Source organism: Pteropus vampyrus, unplaced genomic scaffold (assembly GCF_000151845.1).
Source record: "Pteropus vampyrus isolate Shadow unplaced genomic scaffold, Pvam_2.0 Scaffold22, whole genome shotgun sequence".
Lineage (NCBI taxonomy): Eukaryota > Metazoa > Chordata > Mammalia > Chiroptera > Pteropodidae > Pteropus > Pteropus vampyrus.
The window spans coordinates 7961456-7976576 of NW_011888803.1; the positions used below are offsets into that span (position 1 = coordinate 7961456).

The 15121-nt window shown below is 37.3% G+C and overlaps 1 protein-coding gene across 3 annotated transcripts; it reads right to left on the reverse strand.

The window, feature by feature from the left end:
* Positions 1-1025: 1025 nt before the first annotated feature.
* Positions 1026-7699, reverse strand: CUNH1orf52 (chromosome unknown C1orf52 homolog). Of its 3 annotated transcripts, XR_895641.2 has the most exons (4): positions 7378-7696; positions 6949-7075; positions 6544-6742; positions 1026-2337 (listed from the first exon to the last, which is right to left on the reverse strand). XR_895641.2 is itself a non-coding variant. In XM_011355575.2 (3 exons), the coding sequence occupies exons 1-3, from the start codon at positions 7651-7653 to the stop codon at positions 2264-2266; spliced, it is 549 nt and encodes a 182-aa protein (XP_011353877.1). In that variant the 5' UTR covers positions 7654-7699; the 3' UTR covers positions 1026-2263. The 3 variants fall into 3 exon arrangements, 2 of the variants coding, with proteins under 2 accessions (XP_011353877.1, XP_023383831.1); XM_011355575.2 differs by lacking the exon at positions 6949-7075 and having other exon boundaries at positions 7378-7699; XM_023528063.1 differs by lacking the exons at positions 1026-2337; positions 6949-7075 and adding an exon at positions 3199-5242 and having other exon boundaries at positions 7378-7699.
* Between the last annotated feature and the right edge of the window lie 7422 nt (positions 7700-15121).

A 15121-nucleotide genomic window follows, 5' to 3' on the forward strand; every position in this document is an offset into this window, starting at 1 on the left:
TGGAAGGTGAAACAATCTACACGTAAGTTCATTTTCTCTTTCATTATCTGGCCATATTTTGACAAGAAATCCAAGCTACTGATGGCTGAGATGGTTCCAAAATATTTCACCTCCTTCTTAGGTATACATCTCCAGCAGTTGCTTAATAACCCTACAAACATAGCCACTACCTGTCCTAAAACATCAAAACATACACTCTTCCCCAAAAAGCAGTATTTGTTATTCCTCTATTCTGTTACCTTCTAGAAATGAGGCTCAGAGCACCACTGGGGACTGCTGCAGTGAGCTTTTGTTCTATGTATTAAACTAATTGGTATGAGCTAGGAGGTGAACCAACTGGTGGTAAAGGGAGGTTGAAAAGATTTTTCAGATAGTGGCTTTTGTGTGTGGGGCTATGGTTTGCTTTCATGTTAATATTTTAATCTTGTAATATTTCAGTAACTTCTGAGATATCTGCTTTACCAATACATGTATCCAGACTATTTCTTGATTTCAGAATCACAGCCTCATAATTATAATTCATTTGTTTGGTTTGGTGTCACACTGGGGTCATGCTTTACCAGTTGATGCTTTAGTATATGATACCAAAGCCCTTCAAATTATTCACATACAAAGACTTCAACTTTTCTTGCTTTATTAATTACTTCAATATTAGGATTCATACATTAGTAAACCTAGAGTTAGACTAGGTTTACTAGATTAGCAGCTGCAGAATTGGTTTTTGTGAGTTTGATACATGGGAAACCATTATACCGTTACATTCCTTCTTCATTCCACAGAATACCATGGGTGGCACGCTTTTAATGACTTTTACAAATTTTAAGCTACTGGATCATGTTCCCAACTAAATAGATTTTATAGTTTTTCAAATGCTGGCATCTAGTATGGGATAAAATAATTGGACTAAGGTTTTTCTTAATACTCGAAGACTAATATCTTTTTCATATTTCATACACAAGAAATGTATATAGTGTCCTGTAATTAACTCTTGTCTCTTAAAGGCGTTAAGAATCAAAAAAGACAGATGCAGTACACATTTTCTTTTTTATTGTTCAAAATGTTACAAATAATGGCACTACATTTTGGACTTTATAAGTCAAATCAAAGATTATCTTCATGACTACAACCTCACTAATTTTTCTTGATTATTACTATATGCAAAGCATTAAAATAGGAGCTGCATAGAGAAAACATGTAGGGTTGTCAAATAAAATACAAGATGCTTTGTTAAATCTGAATTTCAGATGAATGAATTTTTAGTATGTTTTAAATATTACATATACTAAAATGTTATTTATCTAAAATTCCAACTTAACTACACATTCCGTACTTTTATCTGTGATATCTGGCAACACTTTGTAGAAGATCCTATCTTCAGGAAAACTTACTATTTAACAGGAAAATTAATGCATTTTCATAATATGAGGCATATATGATACATGCAGTATTATAAATGATCAGGTGACGAAAGGATCTCCACTACCATAGAAGGGTACCTGGAAGAAATGCCAATTACAATTCCTAACTTTTGATTAGTAGATAGGTGGGTTAGTATGATTTTAGAGTTCAAGGGTCGTGAGTTAAATCCCAAATTCACTGCTCACTAGCTGTGTAATCTTGGATAAATTAATCTCTTTATTATTGTGAAATGAGACTACTAATACCTACTGTACTAGGCTGTTTGGGGATCAGAGATAATGTATACAAATACACAAAGCACTGGGATCACAGGAGGCACTCCCTAAATGGAATTACCTACTACTAAAACATCACGTGGCAAAGAGGGTATCTGTCAAAGACAAATATTCAAATGTTAATGTTCTACAGTAATGGCAATATTGAATAAGTAATTTTATTTCCATGATCTATTTACACTGTACAAACACTGTTGAAAAGCACCCTACGAGTTCACAGGACATTACAATATATTTACTTTAAAAATATATTCCTTTATAAAAGGTTCATAGAACACTGACAAGTCAACATGTGACAAAACTCTTAAAGCACGTCACTAATTTTGTGATAGCAAGAATGCTTCCAAATGATATCAATTTCACAATCACAAGTCACCATTTGAGTTTTAAATACATACAAGTTTTAAATAAAAAGTGAATTCCACAGTGGAAAGTTCCTGCAGCAATACTTATTAGTTGGTTAACATGTACTTTCATGGAGATGTTGTTTCATAATAATTTACAATATCAACTTATCTGCCAAAAAAAAAATCAGTAAGTTTTACAGTCCAAAAATTCTTATTTGTTTTCTACTTTTTCTTCTTTATTGGTTCTCCTGGTTCTACTTTGCGCTTTTTAGAAGTATGCTCATCTTTTTCATCATCTTTAAACAGGAAAGGAAGAGTTTCAATCAGTAATTTAAAAAGAATGTTAAACATTAAGCAAAAATTAACTTTTAGAACTCTGATTTTAAAGTTCAGTAAAAATATATTTTTTTCAATTGTAATGTCATGCAAAATTCAGTGACCCTTTAGTGCTATATTAAGGTAGCTTAAAATAAAAAGCTATTTCCAAATATTCTATAACACACACTGTATATATTTAAATATATAATCTATACTTTGTACGAATGGAACACATTTATTAAAAAAAAAAAAAGATAGCAACTTAACCAAAACATTATTTAAGTGGCTAACAGTTGTTCTTTTCTTTCCAATCAGCTTTCTCTCCCCGCAAAAACAACTCCCCTATCTTATGCACCTTATAGATTGTAGTTAAAAAAGTAACTTGCAAGTAGACGTTTCACTGAAAGTGCATTTTCACAATTTTGGCCTGTGTAGTTAGTTCTATTCCTCCCACCATCTTCCCCTCCATTCCTAGGAGAATTTTCCAATGGCAAGAGAAAAACAGACATCTTCCCTCCTTTATATTTTGAAGTGGGAGGATAGAGAAAAACCTTACACTAAATCTATGTCCTTTTAAACTTCAGAATGTTATTAGTGTCTGTAGCCACAGAAAATTTCCAATTTATAAAAATGTCAAACCTCAAAAAGTTGACCCTTTTATTCAATTAAAAAAAAATCCAACTACATGTTTCAATGAAACACAGGGTAGCACAGACCAGCTGCTAATTTCCCACCTCACTGAACAAATGTATGGTTTTATTTTAAGAACTCCATGTAGATGGAATAAATAACATGTAGAAGATGTTATGATTTATAAAACATAAATTTAAGCACATTACTGAATTCATTGTAGTTTTGACTTTATTTTCTCAATCAATAGATACTCATAGTTTAACAACTATCATATGGTGGCCTATAAATTATTTTGATGTTGAAAGAGTCCTTCATATTAACAAATTTGGAAAGGCACTTATATCAGATCATAAACTATGGAGGAAACCATAAACCTTCAATTTCTTTCTGCTAACTGTACCATAAGCGGAATATCTCTTTTGTTGATATGAACAATAATTAGTATCAACAGCAGGTGATGCATCTTCATCTTTGAACACAGCATGGTGATGTTATTCATATATTTCATTTCATTAAGCACTGTGGACTTATGTAGCCAGTAAGATAAAAGACAATTCAGATCAATGAATCATCCCAGGAATTTACAAAACAAAGTTTTAATCAGTAATTTATCATGTATACACAAAAATAATGGCTCTATAAACCAACTATATGACATACAGCTCGAACAAACCAAGGCCTTTATTTTGTAATTAGAATTTAATTATCATCATGCTTGACTTTTGAGATTATTTTCAGTACTAATAAAAAATTAAAATTACTTTCTAAATCTACTAGAAAATCCACTGTTAACATATATTAAAAAGATGATCTTAAGATATTTCTGCTTTTAATCTGTTAAAAGTAAATTTACTGAATAACAACAGAAATACAAATTCCTAAGTTTGGAAAAATAACTTATCAGTGGTTTTAACTGAAGAACTAATGCCACCTAGCGATATAACAAGGCATTACCTTAAAAACCAGAGCAGGAAAACAAAAAACACCTGAACCCAGAAACGTTGAGTTTCTACTCTGTGCCATGTACTACAGATGCACTAGTAAGGAAAGCTCTATTATGGATTTCATATCACTGGAGATAAATAAATTTAAATTATTAATACAAACTTTCTAAATTAAAAAAAGCATTAGCTACTTTAGCTAAGCTTTCATGATTAATTACATGTTAATAAAGCTATAATTAATATCTAAGTATCGCTGATCTACATTTACAACCACTAAACAAGAGGTGCTAAAAAGTAGCAAGACTCAATGAAGAGTTTTCAATCTTTCCCACCTCCTCCTTTAAAATATCTGGAAGAAGTTAACTGGCTAAAAAGACAAAGGGGCAGAAAATGGGAAGGAAAAGTAAAAGTGAAGTAATCTGATAATCTAAAAATTTAGATAATTTAAGAATGTGGGGTTTCTAATACAAGATATTTTACAAATTTAAAAAAATGGAGAGTAAAAAAGATGTCAGAAAAATTGATTTTACAGTGACTTTGTGAACATGCTATACGAGTCTGAAATGGCAAAATCACTTCAAAAAAGGTAGGTACTTATGGTTATTAAAGATTTCAGAATTATCTTCTAATCTTCAGATCCAGCTTTAAACTGGTTGAATGTTGCTGGATCCTTTTGTTTTTTTTGCTATTGCTACCACTTTCTGATGGAGGACTGTCATATGAGCAAAAGGTCAGAAATTATGTATGGTAATAGTGATAATGTTTGCCACATATTTGGAAGTTCTTCTATTTGAACTCAATATTAACGACCTGGAAAAAAAAAATGGTAATTCTTTCCACTTGTCTGTCCTGGATATATGATCCTAGACTTTCTCAGAGAGGAAGAAAGGAGAGCATCAGTGTATGGTACCCACTAGTAAGAATATCAACTCTAGTGGTCTTAGTGCCATTCTTCTTACAGCATAGTTCTCAAGCACTCTAGCTTGAACACATCAAGTGTGAATCCCAGTTTAAAAAGGCATCATTTCCACTTAAAGATCTGAGTTTGTAAAGGTACCTATTTTAGAGCTTGCCATTTTCTTGTTTTCTGACCTCAGACAAGTCACATGAGCTCTCATTTCCACACTTCCCTATCCTCTTCCAACAAGGTGTTGTAAGGATTAAAGAGAACTTATGCAAAAGAGCTTTTTATTAATTATATAACATATAACACAATATGAAGTATTTTAAATGTCCCCTTCATTTGGCATCTCCAAAAAGATGTCATTTACAGAAGATGTGTCTTCCTTCATTACTGACTTCTAATCTACATTGGGAAATCAGTGAAAGAAATGAAAAGCCAAGCAGAATCAAAACTGGAGTAATTACTAGTTAGTTGTTACCCTTTCTCTTCAAACAAACAAAACTCTCTTCATAATTGCAAAAGGAGCTAAGTAGGTAGCCCTTGCATTATGGTAAGATCAGAAATCTGTTCAACAAAAATGGTACACCCTTTCATTAAACTGACAGTCCAAAATAGCCCAATTCTGCAACTGTCCATTGAATACTTACGATGTATATTACAAACTGTGATACAAACATAAATAAGACCTGGACTCTGCTGTTTAAGGAACTCATTTTCATAAAAGAGATAGACTTACAAACAACTAATCACATAAAAGGTGGTAAGTGCAACCAACAGCATTAGAACACACAAGGTACAGAGAAACAATTTGAGGGAGGTGATATCTGAAATTTTTCTCTTCTTGAGTTCGATTTTGAAGGATGAATGAGTCTGCCAGCCAAAGAGGGAGGAAAGAACATTCCAGACCAAGGTACAACATATATTGAAAGGCATGGAACTATAAAATGGCATGGTCTATTCGGTTTTGAATTTTAAGATCTTAAAGTGCTAGAAAGGGGGTCATGTGAAGTGAGGGTGGAGAGAAATGCAGGGCCTATTGTAAAAGGCTTTGACTCTATGCTGTTGGTGAAAGGTGTTAAGCAGGTGAGTTTCATAGTCAGGTGTGACTTTTAGAAAGTGAACACTGGCTGCAGTGTGAAGGATGGAAGTGAGGGATAAACATGTAAAAGCAGAGATTACTATGATTACTTACAGTCCAAGTAAGTGATGAAGTTACATAAACGAAGGCAAGACAACCAAGCCATTATTCTCCTATTATTATTTTTAATTACTATATAGTAATACTCAGTTTAATTCTTTTTGTAATACTAATTTTGGCTCTAAAGCACAACTGTTTTAATACAAAATGAAACCTTTAGCACTTTGCAGCTGTAATCACAAGACTAATAATTAACTGTACTGTTCTAATAATAGGGCACCATATACCACATACACTACTTACTGGTTGAGATATCAGATTTCACCTTAAAGCCTGGATAATTTATGATCTTTCACTAAAATACAGCAAATACTACTGGTTGAGATATCATAGCTTCGAAGCTGACTACATACTATCTTTCCCAAAAAACACAGCAAAATGTATTCAAAGACCAGCGTAATCAGTCTGCTAACTCGCTAGATTTAAATTTCCTTGACTATCTCGATCTTTTTCAACTCACCACAGGGACCAAAAGCTATTACCACCAGAGTCTGACTCTCCTTACCTGATTCCACTGTCTCCTCCCCTTCCGGTAGAAGCCTAGCTTTCTTAACGTTCTGTGGGGCATCATCACCATTGTCCTCATATACGTTAGACCATTTTATTGCCATATCCAGCTCTGGAGGGGGAGGTTTCTTCTCCGTAGTGTAGGTCTCCGGAGGTGGTACATAGTTTGACTTCCATATTTTGAATTCTTTTGGAGGCTGTTAAGCAAACACATTAAGAGGCACTGTGACGAACCGAGGTTCCTGTAATCGGTATGGGCACATGCACCTCCCTGCCGTTCGCTTATCATTCAGGCTGACTTCTTTTAAGGTATAAAGATATATTTTTCCATCAAAATCACAATACTGTTAAATGAAAAGCCAAAGGGTTCCCTATACGAATAAAGCTAATAACTTTTAATTACCAAAGAAGAATCCAGTCTCAGAGATACTACGCCAAGGCTGACCCCTTCAGGAGGCTGCAGCAGACACTGTCTTGGAGGCAGCACAGCAGGCACTTCGACTTCAAAGGGAAGGGGTCTCGGGGAGAAGCTGCAGCGGGGGGGGGCGGGGGGAGTCACCACCGTTAGTCCTCACCGCACAAGGTCAGGGCACCGAGCGCGGAGGTTTGGGTCTCCTCACAAGTGGGCGGGGGCTGCGGGTCGGATCTGACACCCACCAGGCTGGGGGAGGGGGCCCGGGCTCCCCAGGGCTGGAGATGGGAGAGGGTGGTACAGCATCCTGCAGGGGGTGACTGTGTGTGGCGGAACGGACAGCCGGCCTCCAGGAGGCAGCTCAGAAGGAAGGGGGCGGAGGATGGGACCAAGATCGATAAACGGGGTAGGAAACCTCACCTCCTCAGGCGCCTTGACGACGTGCCTTTCCCAGTCTATCTGTTTGTTGAGCGGATTGTAGAGAAAGGCCGGGCGCGTCACGCTCCGGAATAGTTCGTCGGGGCCCGGCAGCCGCTTCTCCGTATTGTTTCCGCAGCCGCCTGCCGACTTCGTCGGATCCGAAGCCCTGCGACTCGTCTCCTCCGGCTCGCTGTTATCCTCCTCGCCCGAAGAGCCTGAGCTGCTGCTCCCATAAGCCGCGAAATAGCTCAGAGGATCTTTCTCTTCGGAGGCCATGACGGCTACGCGAGAAGACCGAGGGCTCCACCGGAAGCCGGAAGTTGTTCCAGGTCCCGCCCCACGGTTGGCCCCGCCCCAAGGCTCGCAGATAATCTCAGGCCCTGCGCCCCCTGGGGGCTGTGCTGAGCTACTGCTCCCCCGCTGTTGGACTGCTGTGGGCGATTCCGCGCACATTCCCAAAGAGGAGCTTCTTTTGTTCATTCAGGAGGTGCCCTGAGAAGAAATAGGTCCTGAGTCAGTGGTCCTAACCAAACTTTCAGCATTCAGTAAGAATTCATTAAAGGCACAGAAGAGCCACCTCACTTTAGCTTTTGCCCAGAGAGACCAGGATTTCTTCCCTATCCTGCTGCAGCTATTAAAAAAAAAATTAGTGTGCTTCCCTCAGTCGTCATGCAAGACCTCTAAGAGTGGTGCACTCAACAAGTCACAAACAAAATCCTCGCCTGGTTGACCTCATTCCAGTGCACTCTGAGCAACTTCTTTGATGAAATTCTTCCTGGATTGCATCCCACCACTCTGGGGTCCTCCAAACTCTCTGGTTTCTCATTGTCAGCCTCCTTCCATGCCTGCTTTGCTCTGTATAGTCCTTAAACTTGGTGTTTCTCAGGATATTATTGTCTTCTCAGGATATTAAGTTTGTAGAGGGTGTTACAAAGTTAAATATCAGCCTGACCCTTTTTGATGGCATTATCTACCTTATTCTTGTGACTCTCAAATCTGTGGCTCTGCAATCTTTCTCCTCCAACCTCTGGACCAAACCTCCACCTGGCTCTTAAACTTTCTATGTGGACATCCTGCTTAGGTCTCAAACTCATATTTAAAGGATGAGTAACTTGTTTTTCCATAAAACTTGCTTCTGCATTTGCCTTTCTTCTTGGTAAATGACATAACCATGTGCCTAGTCCCCAGGGAAACAAAATCCTTGACTCCTCTCCTGAACTAAGAGGGAATGATAGCCAAATGAAAGTGATGAAGTTGGCATCAGTGTAAACATTCACACACCCCACTTAAGGATGCCTCCTTATTTACACAACACATTAATCTCTGGGGGTCTGTTTTATTCACTCCTCTTTCCTAGTCCTATTGCACAGGGATACTCAACCCCCTGGCTACAGACTGGCACTGTTCTGTGGCCTGTTAGGAACCAGGCCATACAGCAGGAGGTGAGTGGCAGGCAAGCAAGTGAAGCTTCATCTGTATTTGTAGCAGCTCCCCAGTGCTAGCATCACCACCTCAGCTCCACTTTAGATCATTAGATTCTCATAGGAGCAGGGGTTCCTGGTGCCAAAAAGTCTGGGGACTGCTGCTATAGCACAATACCTGTGAGCTTCTTGAGGGCAGGAGTTGGATTGTGCTTTGTTCATTCCTATATTCCTAGTACCCAGCTCAGTGCCTGTCACTAAATAGATAAATCAATAAACATTTTGTAATTTATGAGGATGTAGGTATAGAAAGTGTTTTTTGATTTTTTTCTATCCAAGTATTATGTTGATAGAGAAAAAGGATGGTCCCAAAGTGCAAAGTTTGGGAGCCCATCCTCACTTGACACCAATTGCAAGTTTGTGGGTCCCCCAAACACCTCAGGTTTGATTTGGTAGGACTCATAAAACTCACTGAAAGCTATTTTACTCATGGCTATGGTTTATTACAGAAAAAAGATACAGCTTAAAGTCAGTCAAGAGAAGAGGTGCATGGGGCAGAGTCCCAGAGACTTCCACATGCAGAGCTTCCAGTGAAGTTGTAGACAGTACTAACTTCTTGCAGCAAAGATATGTGACAATATACATGGAGTGTTGCCAAACAGGGAAGCTCATCTGAGCCTTGATGTCCTGAGTTTTTATTGGGGCTTGGTCATGTACATGTAGTTGATTCCCACATGGCTGACCTCAGTCTCCAGCCCTTCCAGTGGTCAAGTTCATACAGTGTAACCCAAAGCCCCAGAGCATAACATTTTGGGGGGATACAGTATGTCTTGAAAATGTATGCAAATGTTATACTAGTCCCTAATGTAGCTTTTATTGTAATAAAATATTTTAAATTAGTTATCATTGAGTAAAACTGACACTTTAAGAAGATAACCACATTTATCCTATGGCTTCTAAAACTGGACTACTCTTGAGTGCCTCTGATTTTGGGGTACCCAATTTGAATAACATGAGTCCCTGATATCTAAGTCACAACAGCCTCCATGGAACCAAGTCCAAGGGCCACTTCTTACTTGACCTTTTAACAAGATAGGCCTGTTTCTTGAAACACTTTGCCCCCCATCTTTCACTAGATCATGCACTTTCATTCTCTTCCTATCTCATAGGGCCCTTTCGATTTCTTCTGTTGCCTTCTTCTCTGTCTTACCTTTATATGTGAAAGCTCAGGCTCAGCCCTGGGCCTTCTTCTCTTTTCTATCAACCCTCCATTTTTAGGTGCTTTTTATGAGGTCCATGGTTTTAAATATATATATTTGCTAATAATTCCCATATTTATATAACCAGTCCAGAATTCCCTGATCACCAAACTCCTCTATCCAATTTCCAACTTCAACTCCTAATAAGTCCCTCAAACTTAACATATTTGTGGTAGATTATCTACTAAGATTTTTTACCCTGTGCATGTATGCCACTTCTTCCATCAAGAGGTAGAGAATATTTCCTCTTGAATCTGGGCTGGCCTTGTGACTTGCCTGGTGAACAGAATGCTTTCACTTTTGTTCTCTTGGGAGCCCTGAGCCACAATGTAAAGATGTCCAGCTGCCTTGCTGAAGATAACATGAAGAGAGAACCCCAGCCAGCTCCTAGCTAGTTTGTTCATGCTAGGTAAGGCACCAGATATGTGTGTGAAGTCATCTGGAATCATCTAGCCACAGTTGAGGTTTTAGAAATTTCCAGATAATCCTAGAATGGGCCATTAGAAAAACTAGGAAGCTAAATCCAGCCCAATTTGTAGAATCATGAACACATATATTGTTGTTATTTTAAGCCATTAAATTTTGGGGTGGTGTGTTATGCAGCAATAGATAACTGAAAAATGTGTCCAAAATAGAACTCTTCATTCCCTACCCTCAATATTTCCCACTTCCCACACTTTCCCCCATCTCTTTAAATCGCACTATTATTAATCAGGTGCTCAGGACAAAAGTCGGAAAGTCTTGTCATTTTAAGTTTAAAATATATTCAAAATCCAAACACTTTTTACCAATTCTACCTCTACTATCCTCATCTTTTGCCTAAACAGTTATAATAGTCTTATTTATTCTTTCTTGCTAATTTTCCTTAACATTTAATAATCTTTAAAATTAGTTCAGATTCATGCATTGCATTTAGTGGTCATGTCTCTTAGTCTCCTTCAACCTAGAATAATTTGTCTTTAACTTTCATAACCTTGCTATTTGGAAGATTCTAGGTGTTATTGTATAGAAGATGCCTCAATTTGAGTTTGCCTGATGTTTCCTAATAATTAGATCCAGGTTGTGAATCTTTGACAGGAATATCCTGGAAGTGGTGGTGTGTTCTCATTGCATTCCTTCAGGAGGCGTGGGATTTCAATTAGCTTAGTATTGATAATTTTAACTTTGATTTTTTTGTTTAAGGTGGTATCCCCTAGGCTTCTCTACTATAAAGTTATTTTTTCCTCCTTTGTAATGTATAAGTATTTTGTAGGGAGGTACTTTGAGATTATGTCAATATCCCATTCTTCATCACATTATTTATTTCTATTAGCATTGACTCATGGTTTCCTATTTTGTCCAATTTGTTGTAATACATTACTATTTTGATGTTGAAATTGTCCCATATTTGGCCTGTGGGAGCCCCTCCAAATTGGCTTCTGTGCCCTTTGGACATGCCCCACCATTATTTGAACACTTGCTTGCTTTCTGGCACAAGATATTCCAGGCTTATCTTATACTTTGCCCTAGCATTAGACATTTTGCCAAGGAACTATGATTCCTGTTAATAGAGATTGGTATTTAAAAACCAAAAACCTACATCCTTGGTGTGCTCATTGCTAATGAGGTGTTAATGTTTCAGGTCCTCTCGGTGGACAAAATTAGAGAATGTACTTATTTCTCTATCTATTGAAAACCTTGAGTTCACACAGATACCTCTAATCTTAATCCAATACTACAGGATTCCTTTTAGTTTTCTCTTTCCATATTTGTAACTCTGTTTTCCAACATTAAGAAATCTGGCTCCCATTATCCCAGTCCTGAAATATGCAGCCATCCTTCCATTATTGCTGCTGGCCCTTCCCTCATGTGGATGTCCTGCTTACACTACTTTGGATCTGACATACTACATTAGACTGCCCTTCTACAGAAGCTGTCCTCACCCTGTTCCTACTTTCTCTTTCAGGCTCTGATTTTGAACAACTCCATAGACACCTTCACCAGCTCGGCTCTGACACCTTTTAAGTGGACACCCTACTCTAGGCCCTAACACTCTTCTAAGCCATGTCTACACCCTTCTTATTGCTCTCAGGCTGTGACAGCCCATACCAGGCCACCCATCTGTAGTGATATTCTCATTCCATTTGAGTCTCAAACCTCTATACCCCCACCCCACCTCATACCATCTATATCCTGTTCAGCCTCCTATACTCCAATCTGGACCCGTACTACATCCCCCAAGCCCTACTGGTGCATGTACTTACCATGCATGTGCCCACATAACAGCTTGTGGATTGAATTGTCAAACAGTACAGAGAATGAAAGGAAAGGTTAGAGAAGGGAAAGAGGAACACAGAGTTGAAATGTTGCAATGACTCCTCTCTCCTCTTCCATCCCGTCCCCCTCCAATATTCTCCATATAGCAGCCACACTGAACTTTTAAAACAAATCAGATTATACCACTCCCTTGTTTAAACCCTCTGTTTCCCACCTTAGAAATCCAAACTTCTGACAATGGTCTGTAAGCCCTTCTGTATCTGATTCTCACTATCTGTAAAATCTCATCTCAATCCAGGCTCCTGAGTTCTCTAATCTTATGTTGCAGTCACACAGGCCTATGTGGTCCTCAATAACTCATTCTTGCCTTAGGACTTTTGCACTTGGTGTTACTTCTGCCTGAACTTTCCCATAGAACTTCATGCACCTAGCTCCTTCCTTATGCTTTAGGTCTCAGCTCAAATGTTACATGCTCTGAGAGGATTTCCTTCTTAATGCTATCAATACTCTTTCCTTTTTAGTTCATATATGCCCTATTTTATATAAATGGCAACTAGAAATATTTGGCTTTATTTCTATTTTCCAACTGTGAGTTCTATAAAAACACACTTTAATCACTCTATCTCTAGCACCTAGAATAATAAGTACTAGATAATTCTTGAATTAATGAGTCAAAAAAATACATAATCTCCATTCTTACCTTTCTGCCATTTAAGAAATGTTAGTGAGAGAACATGGAGTTGTGGATGGAGCATTGATTGGAGTCAAACAACCCTGAATTTTAATCCTAAAGAGCTGTGTGATTTTGAGTCATTTACTTCACCCTGAATTTCTCATCTGTAAAATAAATAAATTTTAAAAAAAGTAACAATAAAACTTACCTTGCAGAGTTGTTAACAGAATTAAAAACAAGATCATACATGTGAAAACACCAAGCCCAGTTATTTGGCACTCAATATGACTTTGGTTTCCAAACATTGTTGCATATTGGAATCACCTGGAAATCTTTACATTCTGATGTATGGCTTCCATACCCAAACATTCTGATTTAATTGGTACGGGGTACAGCTTGGGCATCGGGATCTTTAAAAGCTCTCCAGGTGATTCTAAAATGGGCAGCAAAGTTTAGGAACCACTGCAGTAAAAGACAATCATCTGATAAACAGCATGGCAAATTCAGAATAAGGACTTCAAGAACAGCCCTCAAGTTACCCGTGCATTGTTTGTGCTTAGATTCAGCTCTTTTAAAAAGCCCTCCTAAGATTACATTTAACAACTATGGATCTATTTGCTTCTTGTTTTGCTTTTTCTCAGAGTCAACAGTGTACATATTTATCCAGTGACACAACATAAGGCCAGAGCCTAAAACTTCTTGCTCCCTTTCACATTACTTAGGAAAAAAGACAGATGTTAAGACTTGATTTCCACCATATACCACACGCAAAATTACTTTGTGTTGGTTCTTAGAGGTAATTGTGAAATGAAAGCAATTAAGTTTCCAGAAAAAAAAGACTATCATCATGACATTGGGACAAAGATTTCTTAAAACAGCAGACAAAAATCACTAATCACAAAAAAACCAGAGGAATTAAAAAACTTTATCAAAAGAAACCAAAAACTCCCATGTAAACACAAAAAACTCAAAACAATTAAAAAACAAAACAAAAAACTGCTGTTATTCTAGCTTGCGCCTAAAGCCAGTGTTTGACCTTGTACTAAGATTGACATGCTGACCAAAAATGGAATTACCTCTTGAAAGTGAGCTCATCATGAAAAGACAGAGGGGCTTTAAATGCATACTGCTAAGTGAATGAAGCCAATCTGAAAAGGCTATATATCGTGTGATTCCAATTGTATGACATTCTGGGAAAGGCAAAACTATAGAGACAATAAAAGGATCAGTGGTTGCCAGGATAGGAAGGGAGAGGAAAGAGGAAGGGATGAATAAGTGGAACATGAGTTTTAGGGCAGTGAAATTATTCAGTGTGATATTTTACATGACATTATGCATTTGTGAAAACTTATAGAACTGTACAACACAGAGTGAACCCTAACATTAACTTACCCATACTATTAACTTTAGTTAATAATAATGTATCAAGACCCATTCGTCAATTCTAACTCATGTACCACACGAATGTGAGATGTTAATATAAGAAAAAGGAGAAGGAATATACAGGAACTTAGTATTTTCTGCTTGAGTTTTCTATAAACCTAAAGCTGCTTTAAAAAATAAAGTCTATTAATTTCCCAAAAAAGCAATAAAACAATGGGCTCAAAGGTATTATTTTATATTATGTGATAATATGCTATTTGTGAAAAGGAACTTTTTCACTGCTGCATTAATCATCCTAGTAACCAATTGCACTGTATCATATCAATCGCTCAAAGTTAAACATTTTTGGCAATGGCTGCTTTTCAGTGTTTAAAGGAAAATAACTGATTTTATAAGATTCAGAAAACTCAAAAGACTGAGTCTGTTAAAACCTTAATTTTATTGTCTATGTAGTTATTCAACAGTCTGAAAGAAAACTTCATGTTATTAACTATAAATATATGGGCTACAGCATATCTAAATATCTTTGTTTCTGAATAAGTCCTATTTAAATAGAAAAAAGTAACTGCATATCAAATTTTATTTTAATTAATGAAATGGAAACCCTACTTCCACTTGAAATGTAATGTCATTATTTTCATATGCTACATTGGAGGTAAAACGTGTTTCTCCATAATCCTTAGAAAACATTTATACTACAAAAATTCATCCAGTCTTAAAAAAATTTTTAAAACTGATATGCCAATCATCTT

Excerpts from the sequence above, each read along its gene's own strand:
- CUNH1orf52 (XM_011355575.2), bottom strand. The coding sequence starts at position 7,653 with ATGGCCTCCGAAGAGAAAGATCCTCTGAGCTATTTCGCGGCTTATGGG. Across the intron at positions 6,743-7,377 it reads TCGTCAAGGCGCCTGAGGAG|CCTCCAAAAGAATTCAAAAT; the intron begins GTGAGGTTTCCT and ends TTTGCTTAACAG. Across the intron at positions 2,338-6,543 it reads GGAGGAGACAGTGGAATCAG|ATGATGAAAAAGATGAGCAT; the intron begins GTAAGGAGAGTC and ends TCCTGTTTAAAG.